Here is a 17841-nt window from a genome sequence, read left to right on the forward strand (position 1 = left end):
TGCCTGCGCCGTACCCGTGTGTCATGACGACGAGGTAGCGACGACACCGACGCTTGTCAGCCTATAGGCCGCCACCAGCGGCTGCTGCTCACCTACACGCCTGTGCGTCCGTACGGTGAGACAGTGGAGGCAACACGCGCTCGCGTGCCTTTACGACGAGAAAACGGTGGCGCGCTGGCTTGCCCGCGCATTGGGGCCGGTGTGCGGTGTCCACCCGCCCGCTCGCCGGGATGGCATGGCTGTTTGCGGGGCGGCATGTCTGCGTGCCCGCGCTGTGGGCTTGCAAGGTGGCGGCTGCGTTCCAGCTCGCCTTCGAGGAGCGGTGGCTGCTGCTTGCAGCGGCGCGGCCTGCAGTCATACCAGGTCCAATCCGGCGCGCTCGCATCTACTCGTGGTGCAGTGTAGCCTGCGTGCTCGCCTGCAGGGTGGCGGCAGGGCCTGTGCCCGCACGTTTGCACTTGCTTGCAGTGGAATCAAGTTAGGAACAAATAAATGAGAGGGGAAGACGACGTGTTGTGCACCAACAGCCATAAATCAGATGAGTATGTGTAGTCATATCCCTTCTGCGCATGCATGCTTTAGATTCTTACCTTTGCTTTTCTTTTATCTCTGTGAACTCGTCGCAAGAGCATTCGTGCTGATAACGTGTTAAGAACCCTTTACTACCGAGTATAGTCCAAAGTCTCCTTAACTCATAAACACAGGAGACACAAAGATATATGGGACACTGTTATTCTCATTCATCTATTCTGCTCCCTGGTTACTGTTAAGTAACCCTAGTTAGGGTTATGTGGGCAAATACCTGCTTTGCCCCTGAGGGGTCTCACATTTCTATATAAGGAACATGTACACCCCTTCATATTACAGAGATCAGAAAGAGGCCAGAGGCCCAATCATATATCCAGTGTCTCGTGTGTTTCCTCTGTCGTGCTTATGGGAAGGGAGACGAGTTCTCTACATCTTCTTGCGCCTCTACTGCTGGCGGGAGGGAAGGGAGCAGATCTGGTGATCCGTGGTAACGTATTTCTCAACACGTTATCAGCACGCTCTACCTCGACGTTGCTATGGATTCGATCTGCACCGAATCTCCATCAAGCCGGCAGGTCTCCCGGCCTTACCGAACTATCCTACGCGATAGCCTTCGATTTCCTTTCTACGCAGTCACACGGTATGTCTTTCTAAGTAGATTGGATGTACTGTTTATGGGTGATCATCCGGTCGAACAAGTACTGCACGCTCGTACTAGAAGTCTGCATGAGTATGCATGAAGAACGGAGTTGTTGCGTCCGACGGACCCGGTTTGCACCCTGCAAAAAAAACAACAGATCGCCATGCATAGACTTTTATACCTGGTCAAACCCGTTTTCAGTTGATGTGCCTAAAATGCTAAATTTAGACTTTTATACCGCTTGCTTGCATGTCAGTAGTCGGACGCATGCCAGCTTGGTGGCGCAAGCGAATCTCGCAGTTGACTCGGCAACTTCTCCAACTATTCTTGCGCAGCCCCCGCATGGCCTCATGCATGGGCACCGCGATGGCCAACAAGCTGCGTCCTTGATTGCCTCTCTTATCCAAATTCAAAATATCATTGCTTGGTGGTTGTAGTTGTCCATGAATGTCGGCTGATTTTTTTTTAGAAAAAGTTGCCCAGTCAAAGTGGCAGGTGTGCACTTGTGGTGACAACCCTAAAAAAAATAACTCCCCTTTTCATACAATTTTCCCCATATTTTATATGAATAACTTTTACCGAATTTGTACAAGTTTATGCTGTATGCATGCTTTTTAATGTAGTCATCTCTACCTTAATTAATTATTTCCTGTCGCAAATAATTATGCATGCTTAAATATGAGGAAAATATCTTTTACACCTCACATGTTCATGCATTAATTCTAGTATTTTTTCTGCTTTTATTTCCCGTAGTAAATACTTAGCGGAAATTTATTAAAATGCATGTGAAGGTTATATTGTGTATACTCAAATCGCTCTAAATATTTGCTATGTGTTGAGCCTTCGGACTCACGTCGAGCGATTAAATTGTATAATGGGGTACTCGGACACGTTGATCAGGTTGCGTTGGTAATCGGCTGAGTTATGGCATTAGCTGAATATTGGCTGCGCCCTGGCAACACGATGCAGTATTTGTGCCGTTCGAACTTGGCTGTGTCATGTGATTGCTATGTCGTGCTCTCGCTTAGTCGGATCGCTCTCGTTGAGTCGGACCGCCATCGCCGAGTCACACATTTTTCGAGGGCCCTGAAGGCATTGCATGTGTGTCGCAACTATTGAGTCACAATTGCGCTTGTTGCGTCTGTTGTGTCTGTTGCGCGTACTTATCGTGTACCCCAACTACCAAGCACAGTTGTGTTTGTTTGCTTATTACGAAGACTGGATGTGTTGTCGTAGCCCTGATGGCTGCACACGCGTTGACATCAGACGCTAGAGCTTGTACTCGTGTGGATTGTGGTGGGTTGTTCAAGCCTCTGAAGCCACATCATAGCGCAACCCTCATAAGCAATTTTGTTTAGCTCTATATTTTATTTGATTGTGTTGTGTGGCATCATATATTTATATATATTGCCAAGTGGCCATAACAACTATATCAAGCTCTATAGTGCTTGAATAATCTGGGAAATTAAATTGAAATACAACAGAACATGGATAAGTTAACTCTCTGCTCTCTCCTCATGCATAAAGTTTTACCCGTAGTAACTCGAAGATATATAATGCATGAAGCCTTTTTGGCATAGAAGATATCATAAATTGGGATTATATTAGTAAGCAAAAAGACCTTACCAAATGATTTAAGATCAGAAATCTCAGTCATACATTGCTCAACCAGATGTTAGCACATTGCTCTCTTTGTCGCTGGATGACATGAAGCAAACTATGAGATAAAAGGACATTTAACCGCTAGCAACACGAAGTTGCGAGTATACCGAGAGGTTATTCTGAGAAATTTTTCACTATGTTGGTGTGAAAACCATAGTGAGTTCCCGTCGAACCACTTTACTTGTTCCATCTAGGACCTCTATGCTTGTGTCGCATACATCTCTCGGAATTGTAAATAGTTATAGTCACTGAATTGACTCGGGATAGTCCTTTGACAAGTTTGGTATACATTGTAAGCTAAATGGTAAAGGTCGGTCCTGAATGGACACCTGGGGTTTATGTAGCCGAACTACACTGAATTCCACCATTTGGCATGCTTACCATTATCTACCTCCGATCTACTAGAAGTGAGAAGAGTAGACAAATAACTATGAAATCCCACATCACAACAGAGCTTGAAGCCAAATTAGACATTAACATGTCCTTGGTCCTCGAAGCCAGAAGAGTCATATGTCTTGACCAATAGACTACTAGTGATGATAATTTGTGATAGAAATATGAAGATCTTGTAGAGACCTATTGTATCCTCTCTACTCCTGATGATTTTTTCGTATGAGAGCAGTAATATCTGTTGTTGAAGATGGATCCTGGCGGATACTAGTATTGTTTCGTTCTTGCCAAGCAGTTATCATCATTTTCTTCATCAAAAGATAATTTTTTGTTTATTTTTCCCAGATAAAATGAATTCTTGGCCTTGTCTGTTCTATTCCAAAGCTTCTCTTTTTGCTGAACAATGAAGAGATCGAAATAATGCTATATAGAACAATTTGGTATATAATATGAGGAGAAATGTTTGTCCTGCTGGCAACACCACAAATAATTAACTATTGTTATAAGTTCTCTCTCAAAATTATAATACCTAAAAATGTTGCATAAATCGATACCCAATTTCAGAACGTTATGAGTAATTGGGTAAACCATGGGCAATAATAAAACGAGCTGGACTATACATCTCTGCATATAAAAGTCTCTGCTTGGCAGCATTGGCATGATGTCGTGCACTTTACTACCAATATAAACACACATTTTCCTATGTGCCTCAAAGCACAATGCAACCAGTGAATGTCTTTGTGAGCGTTAGACCCTGATGGTCATTTTACTTGTTGATCTGAAGTCAACTAATGGCTCCAAATGACGAATGGTATTCATGAGCCCCTGAAGAAGCCTTATGGATAAAATAGTGTTGTGCATGTTAGTCTAAATCTTAATGATTGACTATGTATTTGGTAATAATAACAATAAGTTTGCAGAATTGTAACCATGAAGCAACTAGTTGTTGCGTGTCTCGCTGGATGTTGAGACTAACCTTTCATGTGAAGGACAAATATGTAGTATTCATGCCACTACATTAATCTAAGTCCAAAGCTCACTGCATAAAACCCCTATCTGTAATGTGCGTAAGATTTCCCAAATAAATCACCACAATAGCATACATTGGCCACAACTGGATGATTGTGGTTGGGGATTTTATCTGTATGCTTTTAGAACATCTCAACATTAGGGGGAGGAATGCCCATATAGTGTAATGCCTCAATATTCTATTAAACGCACAAAAGCCAAACTGAACCTGTCGTTCGGTGTGTACTCCTGTGTATATGGAGTTTGTCAGAAATCGTTGAGGAGTAACCATATTGGTTTGAATGCTTCTACTTGATGTAGATGTGGATATACCCGGGATTAATATCATATCCACATTTGACTTATTGGTATTTGATCTATTCTTGGGGACACCTGCGAATATGATCCATCAGCCTTAGTCAAAGCATATGTTCTGATTTCGGATTCACGTGGTCTGTGATAACTCTCCTCCGATTAATTCACCCTGATGGTGATTTGCCTCACGAAGAGGTTCATCTTGATGATGAAATTCCTAGCAATGCGCGCAATATCACTGTGCTGGGAATATAGAACAATGAATCTTTCGTTTTGGGAAATAACGAAGATCATTATTAAACGTGGGAGACAAATATGTCAACACCTATATTGCCTCTCTAGATTGCAAAATGGATCCAAAACAAAGTCCTAGGCATGAGTGCTTTAAGCTCTCTTATCGGGTCATTGATAAATGCAATCGAGGCTGAACCAATAATCGCAAAGTGAAAGTCACGAGCTTAAAGTTCGGACATTATGGGCACTATTGAAATAATGTGTGGTGAATGCGATGGTTCAAGTGGTCTTGTGAGAGATCCATCCCACATATGTGTTGAATAAACACAGTTCCGCTATGTAATATATCTGGCAAATGGCATGAATTATAATATGCAGTTAATAGGATTCTGAAGATCCATCATGAGATCCTAGGAGGATCATATATTTGAATTATAAATATGCAACATATAAATCTCGTACCGAATAATACATTCCTGACGAATGAGCACTCTCATATATAGAGAGAATATCTCCTAGATGAGATTATAGTTCCTTGATGGAACCTTTCCAGAAGAAATAAAGTCTGTGTTAAACACCAAAGTTTGATAATCCCTATAAAGGGATAAAGACCCATACAGACCCGAAAAGGAATAAGATGAGGTACCAAAGGACTTGAAGTTCACCGAATAAGCACATGTGCATTCCATGAGTTTTACTCATGGTAATTTCCACTAGATGTGGAATTACGGTATCCTCTAAAGCCCTGATGGCAGAAACCTATAAGGTTTAGGTGTTACTGGCAAAATATCCCCATTGTGCCAGAATGACAGACTATAACGATGTATCTGATCGATGAAAAATCCCTGATGGATTACGATCTTAGATGGACTTTTGTTACACCATCATAGATGTTGCAATGGATGAACGCCTCGAGCGATGTGTCATATTTAGAATATGTACTATTGCAACTATATTATCCCCTAAGTCCTATTGAAGGACATGTTATTTGCTTTGCACAACTATGTATAAATTGTGGTGTAAGATAGAAAATGATAGCACCCCAACCTCATTCATTCTCGTTATTCCAGATGAACAATGAGACATATATCTTGAAGAATATGCTTGAGTTATGAGGGATAAAGACTTTGACAGATGTCATCGTCAGGGGGAGCGAATGCTTATATTGATCACAACCGTGAGACAATAAATGTCATATTCTATGCCCTGAAGACGTGAGCTTGATGATCAATATGTGAACCTTTATGGAACTTTCTATCAAATATATAGATCTAGCCGATCGAACACCATCAATCAAAGTGGCTTATTTATATTGATACGTGCACTTACCTCGTATATCCTAGAAGTGAGTAGAGGTAAAGTTTCTGAAATAGTCCTTGCAAGGATATGCAATCCATTTGCTAAATATTTATGTGCATATACTTCTAGAAGAAGATGTTTTGCCTTATTGATACGGTTTTGCAAGGATCAGGGGGGGCATATTTCTAAAAGTTAGCCCTTGTAGAAGATTCGATAGAATCTAGATCTCATAGGATCGAAATCTGTCCCGATGACAGATGTTGTACTCTTTTTCCCTTTGTGAGTTTTCTTGAAGTTTCTCATATGAGGTTTTTAACGAGGCAACAAAATGCAAATGCAATTTGTATCACCATGCTCTCTTTCTCCATATTTTTCCCACTGGGTTTTCGGAGTTTTAACGAGGCATGTGTTGGTCGCGGTATTCGCCCAAGGGGGAGTGTTAAGTAACCCTAGTTAGGGTTATGTGGGCAAATACCTGCTTTGCCCCTGAGGGGTCTCACATTTCTATATAAGGAACCTGTACACCCCTTCATATTACAGAGATCAGAAAGAGGCCAGAGGCCCAATCATATATCCAGTATCTCGTGTGTTTCCTCTGTCGTGCTTATGGGAAGGGAGACGGGTTCTCTACATCTTCTTGCGCCTCTACTGCTGGCGGGAGGGAAGGGAGCGGATCTGGTGATCCGTGGTAACGTAGTTATCAACAGTTACAACAAATGGTAGTGTCCTCTATATATATATATATATATATATATATATATATATATATATATATATAGTGCAAAGATAGTTTCGGCTAGATGTGCTACATGGGCCTTCAGGGCCCAAACTGGTTTCTTAACACTTCCATACCCGTCCCGTACTCGCAGTGTTGAAAGCTAAGAAAGAACGACAGCGGCTGGACCTGGACGGTAGTGCAGAGGCCAGAGCCCAGAGGCCCAGAGTGGACGCCACTACGGATGCCAGAGCGGAGGGCAGAGAGCAGAGTTCAGATCTGGACCGGCACGCACGGTTGCTCGGCCTCCGGCCCTCCGCTGCTTCTACACGCGTGTCTGCTTGTCGCCTCATCGGTGCTCTCCCTCCAAGAGATCGACACAGCCGGCTCTACCTTCGTTGCTCGTCTGCTCGACCTCTATTGAGCGATGGCGCGGCGCTAGAGCAACTCGCGGAGCTATGGCAGGCTCGCGGCTCTGTTAGGTCACGACTCAAGAAGGAACGCTCAAGTCCTGAGCACGAGTACGCCTCGCGCCTAAGCAGTTTAGGCTATCCGCAGGGTTTCCATCTATATCACTTTTTTGTCAAATCATCAATATTTCATCCGCTACTTTTTCATCTCCCGCATCGGTTCCCCCTAAATACTTCCCCTATATCTCATTACAACCATAAAATATCATTTTCTATACCTACTTTCCATCCACTATCAAATTTTCATCTACTAACAATTACTCGCTGTGGGGGACAGATATCCCTCGGGTCCACTGGAAGGGTAAAATACCTCACGAAAGGCCCACGGGCCCAATAATTCGCGAGATCATCCCTTCGTGGGCCTAGGAAGGAACGCCTAGTGAAGTGGATCGACACGGGATCAGACCGGCGCAAGCCCGGACGGCCCGACGAACTCGGGCAGTAATCACAACAGTGACCCGACCTCCCCGCGCAGGAGCCCCGTACGTCGGAATCGAACAAGGAAGAGTCGGCTGAATTATAGGAAGATAGACTCAACGTATCCACATGTAATGCCCCACGGTCGAGTATATAAGGCCTAGGGGGCACCCCTTCAAAGACATCTACTTCATTACTTAGCCATCCACCCGGCTCTCTACGTTTCCAGCGCTAGGGAACCTCTTTGTAACCCATCATAAAAAGTACTCACGCCAGGACGTAGGGTGTTACGCATCTTAAGGCGGCCCGAACCTGTACACAACCGTCCACTATCTCTCGTGCATCCAGCACGAACCATCGAGCTACAGTCGGTAACACCGTCCTACTCCAAAAAGCACCTTGAGGGGCAAGCCCGGGTGCGCGGTCGGACCCAAAACACCGACACTCGTGGGTCCATAGCTATAGTACCAAACAGTGGTAGCGTGGGTGAGCAGTGGCACGCTAGGAATGGACGGAGAGAGAAGTGGTCCGCTTGCTGTGGCCTCGTAGGGGCAAGCGATGCGCGTGTGGGGGGCATGCAAGGGGAGAGGGAGCTCGCGCGGCAACCAGTGTGGACAGTCTTAGGTTGAGTTGTTGTTGCTAACTTGCTAGCCGGCCATGTGTCTGGGTGGGCCTGCCGCCTGCTCAAGCCCAACTATAGGACGCATACACAAACAGGGGACGGGGTGAGTCGGCAGGTTTCGGGGATGGAGAGTGGGTAATGAGTTTATACCATTTGAATCTTAGTGGGATTAATTTGGTCCCATCCCCATCATCTAATGGAGAAATTCCTCATGGAGAATCGGGGATCAGATTCTTATTACCATCTCTAGATGGAAGCATCATTTTTGAAGCACCCTACGAGGAGGTTCGAGAATTTCATAAAAATGGCCTCTAGTTTTACCTCATTTTAAACCTAGAGCTTGTTAAGTTAGGCCTACTTTGATGAAAGAAGCTAGAACAAATCTAAAATTGTTGAAGTCAAACTCTTTCAAACAGACCCTAAAATGATGAGAAGAGTTTATTTGACCTAATTATTATATAATAAATATTTATGGTAGTATTATATAGACGGATCATATGTTAATAAGACTTGATAAGAAATCTTCTAAAACATACTTCTTCATGCTCATTTCACATTAGATAGAATCGTAGAAAAAACACCACATCCTTCGTGAGACATATCCACAAGTATTTAAACCACTCCTAATTTTGTTTTTGCTGGATGGAGAAAACTTTCTCTAACAACTCCCTATCATAACTCTATATTTTCATACATGGAAAAAAGATCAAGATACGTGAAGTACGCGGCGCGAGGACGATTTCAAATTGTGTTGGCACAACTTCTCCCAATTTTCTTTCCCATTGCGCTCCTCTTTGCCAATTGCCATAGCCTTTTCTCAACAAGGCCTAGCCAAGCTTGGAGAGTTCTGCCTATGCCATAGCCACCACTAGTCGGTCACAAACCGCCACTCGCCGCTTGGTCAGATATAGAACTATCTAGCTCTAGTTGGGCGAGGGTGGCTGTGGGATGGTGCTAAGGTGTTTGTATACATGTTCAGGCGGGATTGGGTTAGTCGAGCGGCCTAAAGTCCGACACGTATTCGACTCGGCGCACGCTCAATAAGATATGAAGAATAATATGCTTATGTAAGTCCAACACGACAGTCGTGCCATGATTGGGCCTCATGCATGACACGTCGTGCCGGGCCAAGCTCGGCCCGTTAAAGCACTCGACCAGACGTGAGGATAGCAAAAATATATTCCCTCCCTGTGATGTATGGCTACCTGCCTGCTCCACTTGCCCCCTTCGCCCCTCGGTTACATCGCCTCATTCTCATTGTCTCACGCAAACTCTATGAAAGCTCCTCCGTTTCTCTTGCTCGTCGCTCTCCTCTTGCTCTAGGGATCTTCCTTCTATTCAATGGTGAGCCGATGACAAGTAGCCACTATCGGCGTGACAGTGGCCTACTCGCTCTGTCGTCGCTAACCTGTTTTGTAACTATAAGTCCGGCTCTGGCTTAACCTTAAACCGATGACCCTCGATAATGACTTTTTTGTGGTGCTCCTGCTACTTTGGCGCTCTTGATCCGGTTGGTCTCGTGAAGTCCGATTTGGCTATTCCCCTAGATCTACCTTTTTTGCTCGTCATGTTGTTCTTAGTTTGATGATTTGTTCTTAGATCTCTTGCTTTCGTCGCATCTGTGTATATCTCTTATTCTACTACTGTCGGCGACAAGTGTTTCTCATTTTAACCTTAACTCTAAGCCTAACCTACTATGTTCCCCTCTCTCTCGACTATCCTCGCTAAGATCCATGTTCTGCTCCACTCCTCCCTTAACCTCAAGCAACATCCCCTCTAGTGGCCCCTCGTCGGTGACTCTAGTGTTTTGGTCGGTAAGGTGAAGTTATTCCCCTAGATCTACTATTTCTGTGTCGTCATAATGTTTTATTTTGCTTTCTTTTTTCATTTATGTGTTTCGAAGGTTGTTGAGGAGCCAAAGACGTCGTGAGGAGTCAGCTAAGAATTCCTAGATGGACCTTGATTCAGCCGCTAAGGAGGCGGAGCATGAGACTGTGGATCACAATGGGCAACCTGATGGCATGGCGTTGTTTAGCAGTAATGTCAATGTTGCTATCGACATGTTTAAGCGTGTCCATAATTATATGTATTATGTTTTTTCTTGTATTAGTTTTTTGTATTTTTTATTTGTATTATTAATGAGGCTTACGAGCGCTACAACCCAGTTAGCCAACGGGCTTGAAGCTCTACACGACCCCGTTTAAAGGCACTCCTTATCGTGTTTGGGCCCTGAGTGAGGCTCGTGGGTGGACACGACATAACCTGCCTATAGTTTCATGCCAATCTATCTTGGTTACCATTCGTGTCGGATCTAGCTGTGCCTAGTTCAGGATGCACGCCCATTTAGACATGCATAGGTGTTTGTGGCATGTCGGTACCTCGAAGCGAGTAGAATGTCTTGCTAATCTAGATAAAAAGAACTTAAGGTCCTATTTAGAGGTCAATATTTTTTATACTTTTGAAGTAATACTATGTTATTTAATTGCACTACAGTATTAGAAGCCAAAAAGATGCTTGGTTGTTATAGATAAAATATAGTTTTAAATATCATGGATTGCTTGAAACTGTGGTATTTTTGAAGCTTTGGAAACTCCGTCTAGGATCTTAGTTTTCTCTCTCTATGCACACTTTATCTTGAGTAAAGTACCACCAATCCCTAAACTTGTAGTGATGTATCATCCTGGTCTCTAAACTCTCAAAGCACATATTCAGCTCCATAAACTTGTGAAGCTGTATCCTCTAAACCCTCAGCATGCACATTCATCTAAATCCATAAACTTGTTTTTTGGTGTTATCACACATATTTAGAGACCGACAATATACTTACTCTTTTTATTTTCCCAATATAACTAAAAATATCTCCGCCGTTGTAATTACTATGATTTCACTAGCTAAGCTAATACTATAGTATTTATGTCATACACAATTATAAACTATGATATTTCAAAATTGTAATATTTTAAAAGTGTATTACCAAACAGACCTTGAAAAGAAAAAGAAGCACTCTCGGTGCAAATATATTGGAGTGACTTAGAAATAAAACGAGGTTGTTAACGAAAAAAATCTTTCAACTTTAGGTGAGGGATATTGGAAATTGGTCGAAGAGAACCAGCAAATATGCCTTTTTACTTTGGAAGACATCTTTGAAAATTACTCGGCAACAACCGCGCCTTCTGTTTGGAAGACCACGTCGTCGTCGTTGTGCAAAAAATAATGCCGTCCCGGCTGGGCGGCAGCCAAAACCCAAAATGAACTGGGTTCCCCTAGCAGAGACTGCACAGTGCACAGGAGACCGGCGCGCCAGCGGAACGCGAAAGGCCGGGGCCCGGGCCATCAGGGCAACCAACTTTTTTGGATTTTAGCCTTTTTTGAGTTTTTTTTGCACAACTATGCCCTTTACAGTTTCATTTCAAAAAATGGACCCTTACCTCGGCGCCGTCATCATTGGCGCCGAGGTAACACACATCGACGCCAGTACCATTGGCGCCAACTTTTCCTACGTGACAGCCGATGTGGCAAGTCCCAGGGGGTCGGCGCCATAGATCTTGGCGCCGACCCCCCTTGACGGTGGGGTCCGGTGCTATCCAGGGGGGTCGGCACCAAGATCTATGGCGCCGACCCCCTAGGACTTGCCACATCGGCTGCCACGTAGGAAAAGTTGGCGTCAATTATGTTGGCGCCACTATGTGTTACCTCGGCGCCAATGATGACGGCGCCGAGGTAAGGGTCCATTTTTTGAAATGAAACTACAAAGGGCATAATTGTGCAAAAGAAACCCTAAAAGGGCTAAAATGCAAAAAAGTTGGTTCAGGGCAACGACAATCCCCTCGCCGCCGCCTCGGCCTCTCTACCTTTCCACCTTTCCCACCCGCCGATTCACTCGCTCGCGCGGCCGCGACTCCAGCCTCCCCTAAATCCGCTCGCGCCCAGCGAGGAGGCGGGGTCGCAGCGAGCGAAGATTCCCTCCGAATCCTCTCCTCCAAAAACTTCCGATCCGCTTACGATGGCTACGCAGCAGCAGCACGCGGGGCCGGCGTCCGGGTCGGCGTCGGCGTCGAGCTCTAGCTCGGGGCTGCACCTTCCCGCCTCGCCCTCGGCCTTCGGGGACACCACCCACACCAAGGTTTTCGTGGGCGGTCTCGCCTGGGAGACCAACAGCGGCAGGCTCCGGCGCTTCTACGAGCGTTTCGGGGACATACTCGAGGCCGTCGTCATCACCGACCGCCACTCTGGCCGCTCCAAGGGATACGGATTCGTCGGTGCCTCTCGATTTCACTTCTTTTTCGCTGTTTTTTTTTTGGCTTCCCGTGTATGTGTGTGTGCGCGCTGGATGAGCTGTGAGGATGTGTTGGTTTTTTTGCTCTCCCTCCTTCCACAGGTGACATTCCGTGAAGCCGAGTCCGCGAGGAAGGCATGCGAGGACCCCACACCAGTGATCGACGGCAGGCGGGCCAATTGTAACCTGGCTTCGTTGGGTCGAGCCCAGCATCCCGTGCACCCTGGTAATGTTATACCCTTGTACTCTACCGAATAACGATTTGCAGTGTACGTTTCTCTTAATCCCATTTCGAAATACTATGTCAAAAGTATTTAATGCCAAGTTATAGATAATGTTTAATACACTGGATTATTGGTGTAAAAATGCGCCTTCCGAACTAAGTTAATTAACTGCATCATGGTGCAGTTACTTACTGTGGAGTGTGGAATCGTAATATCGTATTGTCCATTAATCACATCAATTAAGAAGCTAACGGGCTAAGCTTTCTTACCTTGGTTACTTTTTTTAAGCAACTGGCAGGAGTTTTGCCTTTCAATTAAGAAGAAAGAGTTATCGCTCTATTGTTTTGACCAAACTGTTGTTTTCTTACCTTGGTTACCACCACCAAATTATTGATCTAACTTAAAACAATACTGAACAAGCATTTATGTTAACAATAGTGCCTATATATTAATTGTGATTGATGCATCATGCATGTGGACTTTGCTGTTCATATTTTTACTTACTCCCATTATTACTAATTACTACATGCTTATTCTCTGAATTATACGATTTGGTTAGGTGGTTAGCACTTCTCAGGTCCTGAGTTTGACTTCCGTGGAGCGAATTTTAGGTTGTAGTTAAAAAATTCCCCTCGTCTATCCCACACCAAAGTACACGTAAGGCCCGGCCTCGGTCGCGGTCGTTCTCACATGGGCTACGGTGTCGCTGTGTATGGGTGGGACAGTGGTTCGGGGTTTCGACCTTCTTCTTAATATAATGTTGTGGGGGCAGTCTTACCCCCACAGGTCGAGTTTTTTTTATTCTCGGAGTTATATGATGAGCAAATATATTTTCTTCTGGTTGTATAAACACTCACTCTTCTGGAAGTTACCATGTTTATATGCCTTTCAACGTTGGCAATACGGTGCCGCTATGTATGGGTGGGGCAGTGGCTCGGGGTTTTGACCTCTTCTTAATATAATGATGTGGGGGCGGTCTTACCCCGGCAGGTCGAGTTTTTTTTATTCTCGGAGTTATATGATGAGCAAAATTATTTTCTTCCGGTTGTATAAATATTCACTCTTCTGGAAGTTACCGTGTTTATATGCGTTTCAACGTTGGCAATAACAGTATATATTTTTAGGGCGGCCAAGTTCAGCTGGGTCCTACTTTGGTGTCCCAGTTCCAAGGGCTTTTTATTTAGGAGGTTATGGCCACCACCGACCGTTTCCACTTGGGTATTACCAAGGATTTCCGGTTCCCCAGTACAGGTAATATAATTAATTTCATCACTATTTAGTTTATGTAACATTTTATGTAACAAAACGCTAACATGTCTTGCATTTACTTTTGGAGAGTATAACTGATAATATGGTGTTTGCTACATAAATTAGCTTGTGCATATGGTACCTCCCCTTTCAGATGTTGAAATAATCTGTTCCAGCCATGCTCATGGAATATGATACGACTGTTTAAAAGCCAATAGAAATGCATTCAGTTTTCTGTTTGTTTGTTTTCCTTTTGCAGTTATCCTTCATATGGGACCGAATACATCTCTCCACAGGTTGAAGTGTTAAAAGCTATCAGCTTTTATATTCTTGTGCTGCATAAGACAGTTACACAAACCTTTGCCTAATCTGACAGAGGTTCTTTTTGTAGGGTACATTAAATCCATATCCCGCTCAGCAATATCTTCCTATTTATGGAGTCTCAGCTGCAGCAAACACAGCCAACCAAACATTTAACCAGTTGAATCCATACATTTCTGGTGGGGGCAATGGTTATATGTCGGTTCATAGTTACAACATGCCTGGAAATCAATATGTGCAGCTCACTGGATCAAACTTCAGCAGTGCGTCACCAACAGCTCAACCTTCCTGTCAGACTCCTTTTTTAGTAGGTAATGTTGTATTCATGCCGTGCTGCAGTATATTAGGATCTGTATCTTCTTAAGAAACTATGATATGCTTGGTCCCTTATAGAAAGCTGGAAATTATTTAAGGTTCGTTTCATATTTGTGCATCCTTGATGGTTTTTAGTTTGTGTTCAATGTCACATGCTCATTTTATCCATCATGTTTCTTCTTTGCTTGAGTAGATTTTTGTTCCGACCAAGATTATAGTTGTGCTTGTCTAAATTCGAGATATTTTCATTTATAAATATTTGCTTTATGTTTGTTTACAAATTCATTGTTTTACTAATTATACATGACAAACAATATCTTTAATTTTTTTCGTAACAATTTTCAAGCTAAATTCATAAGGTCCAGACTCCAGAAAGATTGAAAGCATAGAAAATGCTTGGCATAGGCAGATCATTGTTTTTTTTTGCATTCCTAGGGTTTATATAATTGATTCTCTACCATGTGACACCAACCTCTTATGGCCCTTTGTCCTTGAGATTACTTGTACTATATCGGCAGTGTTTGTTTATTTGAGTTGAATAAATCACATGACTTGAACTATATGTACTCAGTAGCCAAGGATAATCATCATGTGAATGCAAATGAAACTGTAGAGGTTTCTCTATGTTTTCTAGGTTTGAGATTTCTATTTTCTCTATTTTATGAATAATATTGCATTAATTGGCTTGCAGCGACACCCGTTCCTGCACATCCACACCTAATAATTCCAGCCCCCTCACCCCAGTTTACACAAGCTAGTGGTTCAGACCAAAGAGCAAGCTGAACTGTGCATCCAAGCATTTGTACCTTGAGGTTTGCTTTGTTTGCACGGTTACCATCTTGTTTCCTTTCTGACAATTAGACAACAACTGACTTTAGTGCTTTGGTTCATGGCAGGTACCCTTAGATTGCAGCAGGACTAAAAAGAGCAGTGTTGCTGTATCCACAGCTTTTGTTCTTGCCTGGCAAGAGATCATCCTTGCATTCATAAGGTAAGAACCTTGTCTTTTCTGGGTTTCTACCCTTAAGTATACATAGTTTCATGCATAGATGTTATTTTGCATGTTGTTCTTTGTATGCTAACTGCTGCAGCTGCACCTCATAATCTGCTAAAATACGGAGCTAAGTATTGCTTAAAAGAAAAAGAAAGGGAGATAAGTTCTTATTAGCATGAAAAGTTCTTCAAAAGCAAGAAAATACATGAAATCAAGATGTTCTTCCAAGCAAGAAAATCAGGGTGGGATGCTTATCCAAATTCATTCTGAACAAAATCTAAAGTGCCTTCTTTTTATCTAACTTAATCAGATATTCCATCCGTCCTAATATTTAAGACACAACCATTTTTTAGTCAAGTACCATAATATAAGGCGTGTCTCTAGATATACGTATATCGGTACAATGGTACTAGTGTTGGTAGAGAGAATTAAATACATTTCTTGGTCTTTGAACTGAGATGGTTGCGCCTTATATACTACGATGGAGGGAGTATTTATATTGATTGATAGATGCCCTGCAGAGCTAAATAAACCTTAACTGTATCTGTATCAACACCAGAATGGAAAATTATCAACACTAGAATGGAAAAGTTTTGCATCAGAACTGTGGTTCCTGTACCATGATGCAAATCTTCATTTATTTTTGCCATTCTGTTTTGGGATGTTTCTTCCTTGCAGCCTGACTATTACTGATGGATTATGTTTGTTATGCAAAAACCACAGGTTGTCGTTATCATGGTCAACAGATGTACCTGGAAATCGTGAAGTTGTCCCTATGGATGGGGCAAGTGATCCAAGAGCAAGGGTTGCTCTTGCCTTTCCACTCGGTTTAAATCGTATACGTGTGATGGAGCCAGATGCAGCCTTAATGATCCTGTATCTGACAAGCTCGTGGAAATGTAGCCTATGCTGGAACGGAGTCCAGCATATGTAAGATGGATTGATCCAACGGGGGATTAGCCATCATGGCCTTCAGGTGATTGTTCATCTGAAAATTCATGTTGTGTGCGGTCCTAGTCCCAGTCACTGCGCACAGGGTCTGGTGACCAAAAGTGTATCCAGTTCTGTACAAGCCTGCAGTCATCGTGTTGTCTGCGTGACTGCATCCATCAGCCTTTGGACCTAATATGCAGTCATCATTGTGTTGTTTACACTACTGGTTGTAGCCAGTGATGGTCATTGGTTTGCCCCAGTCTCCCAATTTAAGGTGTGATTTATGTGTGTATTGCTCTGTGTTTGGTGGTTCCAAGCATAGAGCGGTTCTCTTGTACTTCAAAATAAAGCCATTTAATGGGAATCCCATGACGCTGGTGCCAGTGATATGTGCTAGACTGACAATGTGTACCTGTGATTTATGAATTATGACCCTTTTACCGTTCCATTTTATCAAATAAGTTATATCAATGCCTACATTGTCTGATCATCTTGGTAGTGTATGAGCTTTAATTTTCAGTTGATACTACAAAAGGTGGGAGAGGAATGTTGGGGGTTTTTGGCGTTACGGTTGTGGGTAGTAAAAGATGAAGAGAAATTGCTCTCTGGCGTTTGGTTGTGGGTAGTGTTGGTCAGCAACTAGTTGATGTACTTTGGAGTGTGTTTCTGTTGGTGCTTAGTTTAGAGTGTTCCAATTGTGTTTAGACCTGAGCATTTCTCAGGTCAGTTTTGGGTTAGGCCATGACAAATTCCGCCAGGACTAGTTTGATAACCCATTTCTTCGAGAATTTTCATTTTCTCAACGAAAGTTGTTCGTTTTTCTTTTCTCTTATGAAAATAAGAATTCTTTGAAAAAATAGTGTTGACAAACTAGCCCTAATTTCTATGGTTCGGGTCTGTCCGTAGCCTAAGAGCAAGCATAATAATAGACTACAAGTATAATAACAATAGTTTGCGAGAAGGCTAAATATTAATTTGGAGGAAAGAGAAGAGAGAGGAGCCAGCTCAGACAGGAGAACCAAGAAACTCTCAGTCAAACATTAATTAATAATGAAGAACTAACTATTAGGACATATACAACCTATAGCCTCTTGATTGTTTTTTATGTACAAAAGACATCTAAGAAATTGCATCATACAACAGATTGTCTTTAAAATATGTTACATCATAAATGTTGTTACGTGACATTATATATGGAGAGTTGTGTACAGACAGTCACTTTGCGAAGAG

General features: G+C 43.1%; 1 protein-coding gene across 6 annotated transcripts; it reads left to right on the top strand.

Annotated features, from left to right (window-relative positions):
- The first annotated feature begins 12112 nt into the window (after positions 1–12112).
- LOC100501435 (uncharacterized) lies at positions 12113–17082 on the top strand. 6 transcript variants are annotated; one of them, XM_035967077.1, is made up of 8 exons: positions 12113–12555; positions 12679–12802; positions 13925–14051; positions 14308–14344; positions 14440–14680; positions 15376–15496; positions 15581–15920; positions 16402–17076. In XM_035967077.1, the coding sequence occupies exons 1-6, from the start codon at positions 12304–12306 to the stop codon at positions 15465–15467; spliced, it is 873 nt and encodes a 290-aa protein (XP_035822970.1). In that variant the 5' UTR covers positions 12113–12303; the 3' UTR covers positions 15468–15496; positions 15581–15920; positions 16402–17076. The 6 variants fall into 6 exon arrangements, with proteins under 6 accessions (XP_035822970.1, XP_008677711.1, XP_035822971.1 ...); NM_001366926.1 differs by having other exon boundaries at positions 12204–12555; positions 15581–15675; positions 16402–16877; XM_008679489.4 differs by lacking the exon at positions 15376–15496 and having other exon boundaries at positions 15581–15675; positions 16402–17082.
- The last annotated feature ends 759 nt before the right edge of the window (positions 17083–17841 follow it).

This window comes from Zea mays, chromosome 4 (assembly GCF_902167145.1).
Source record: "Zea mays cultivar B73 chromosome 4, Zm-B73-REFERENCE-NAM-5.0, whole genome shotgun sequence".
Lineage (NCBI taxonomy): Eukaryota > Viridiplantae > Streptophyta > Magnoliopsida > Poales > Poaceae > Zea > Zea mays.

What these genes read in the sequence shown, in the direction of transcription:
- LOC100501435 (XM_035967075.1), top strand. Translation starts at nt 12,304, where the DNA reads ATGGCTACGCAGCAGCAGCACGCGGGGCCGGCGTCCGGGTCGGCGTCG. An exon ending in TTTCCGGTTCCCCAGTACAG is followed by an intron (nt 14,052 to 14,307) that starts GTAATATAATTA and finishes TTCCTTTTGCAG; the next exon opens with TTATCCTTCATATGGGACCG. An exon ending in TCAGACTCCTTTTTTAGTAG is followed by an intron (nt 14,681 to 15,375) that starts GTAATGTTGTAT and finishes ATTGGCTTGCAG; the next exon opens with CGACACCCGTTCCTGCACAT.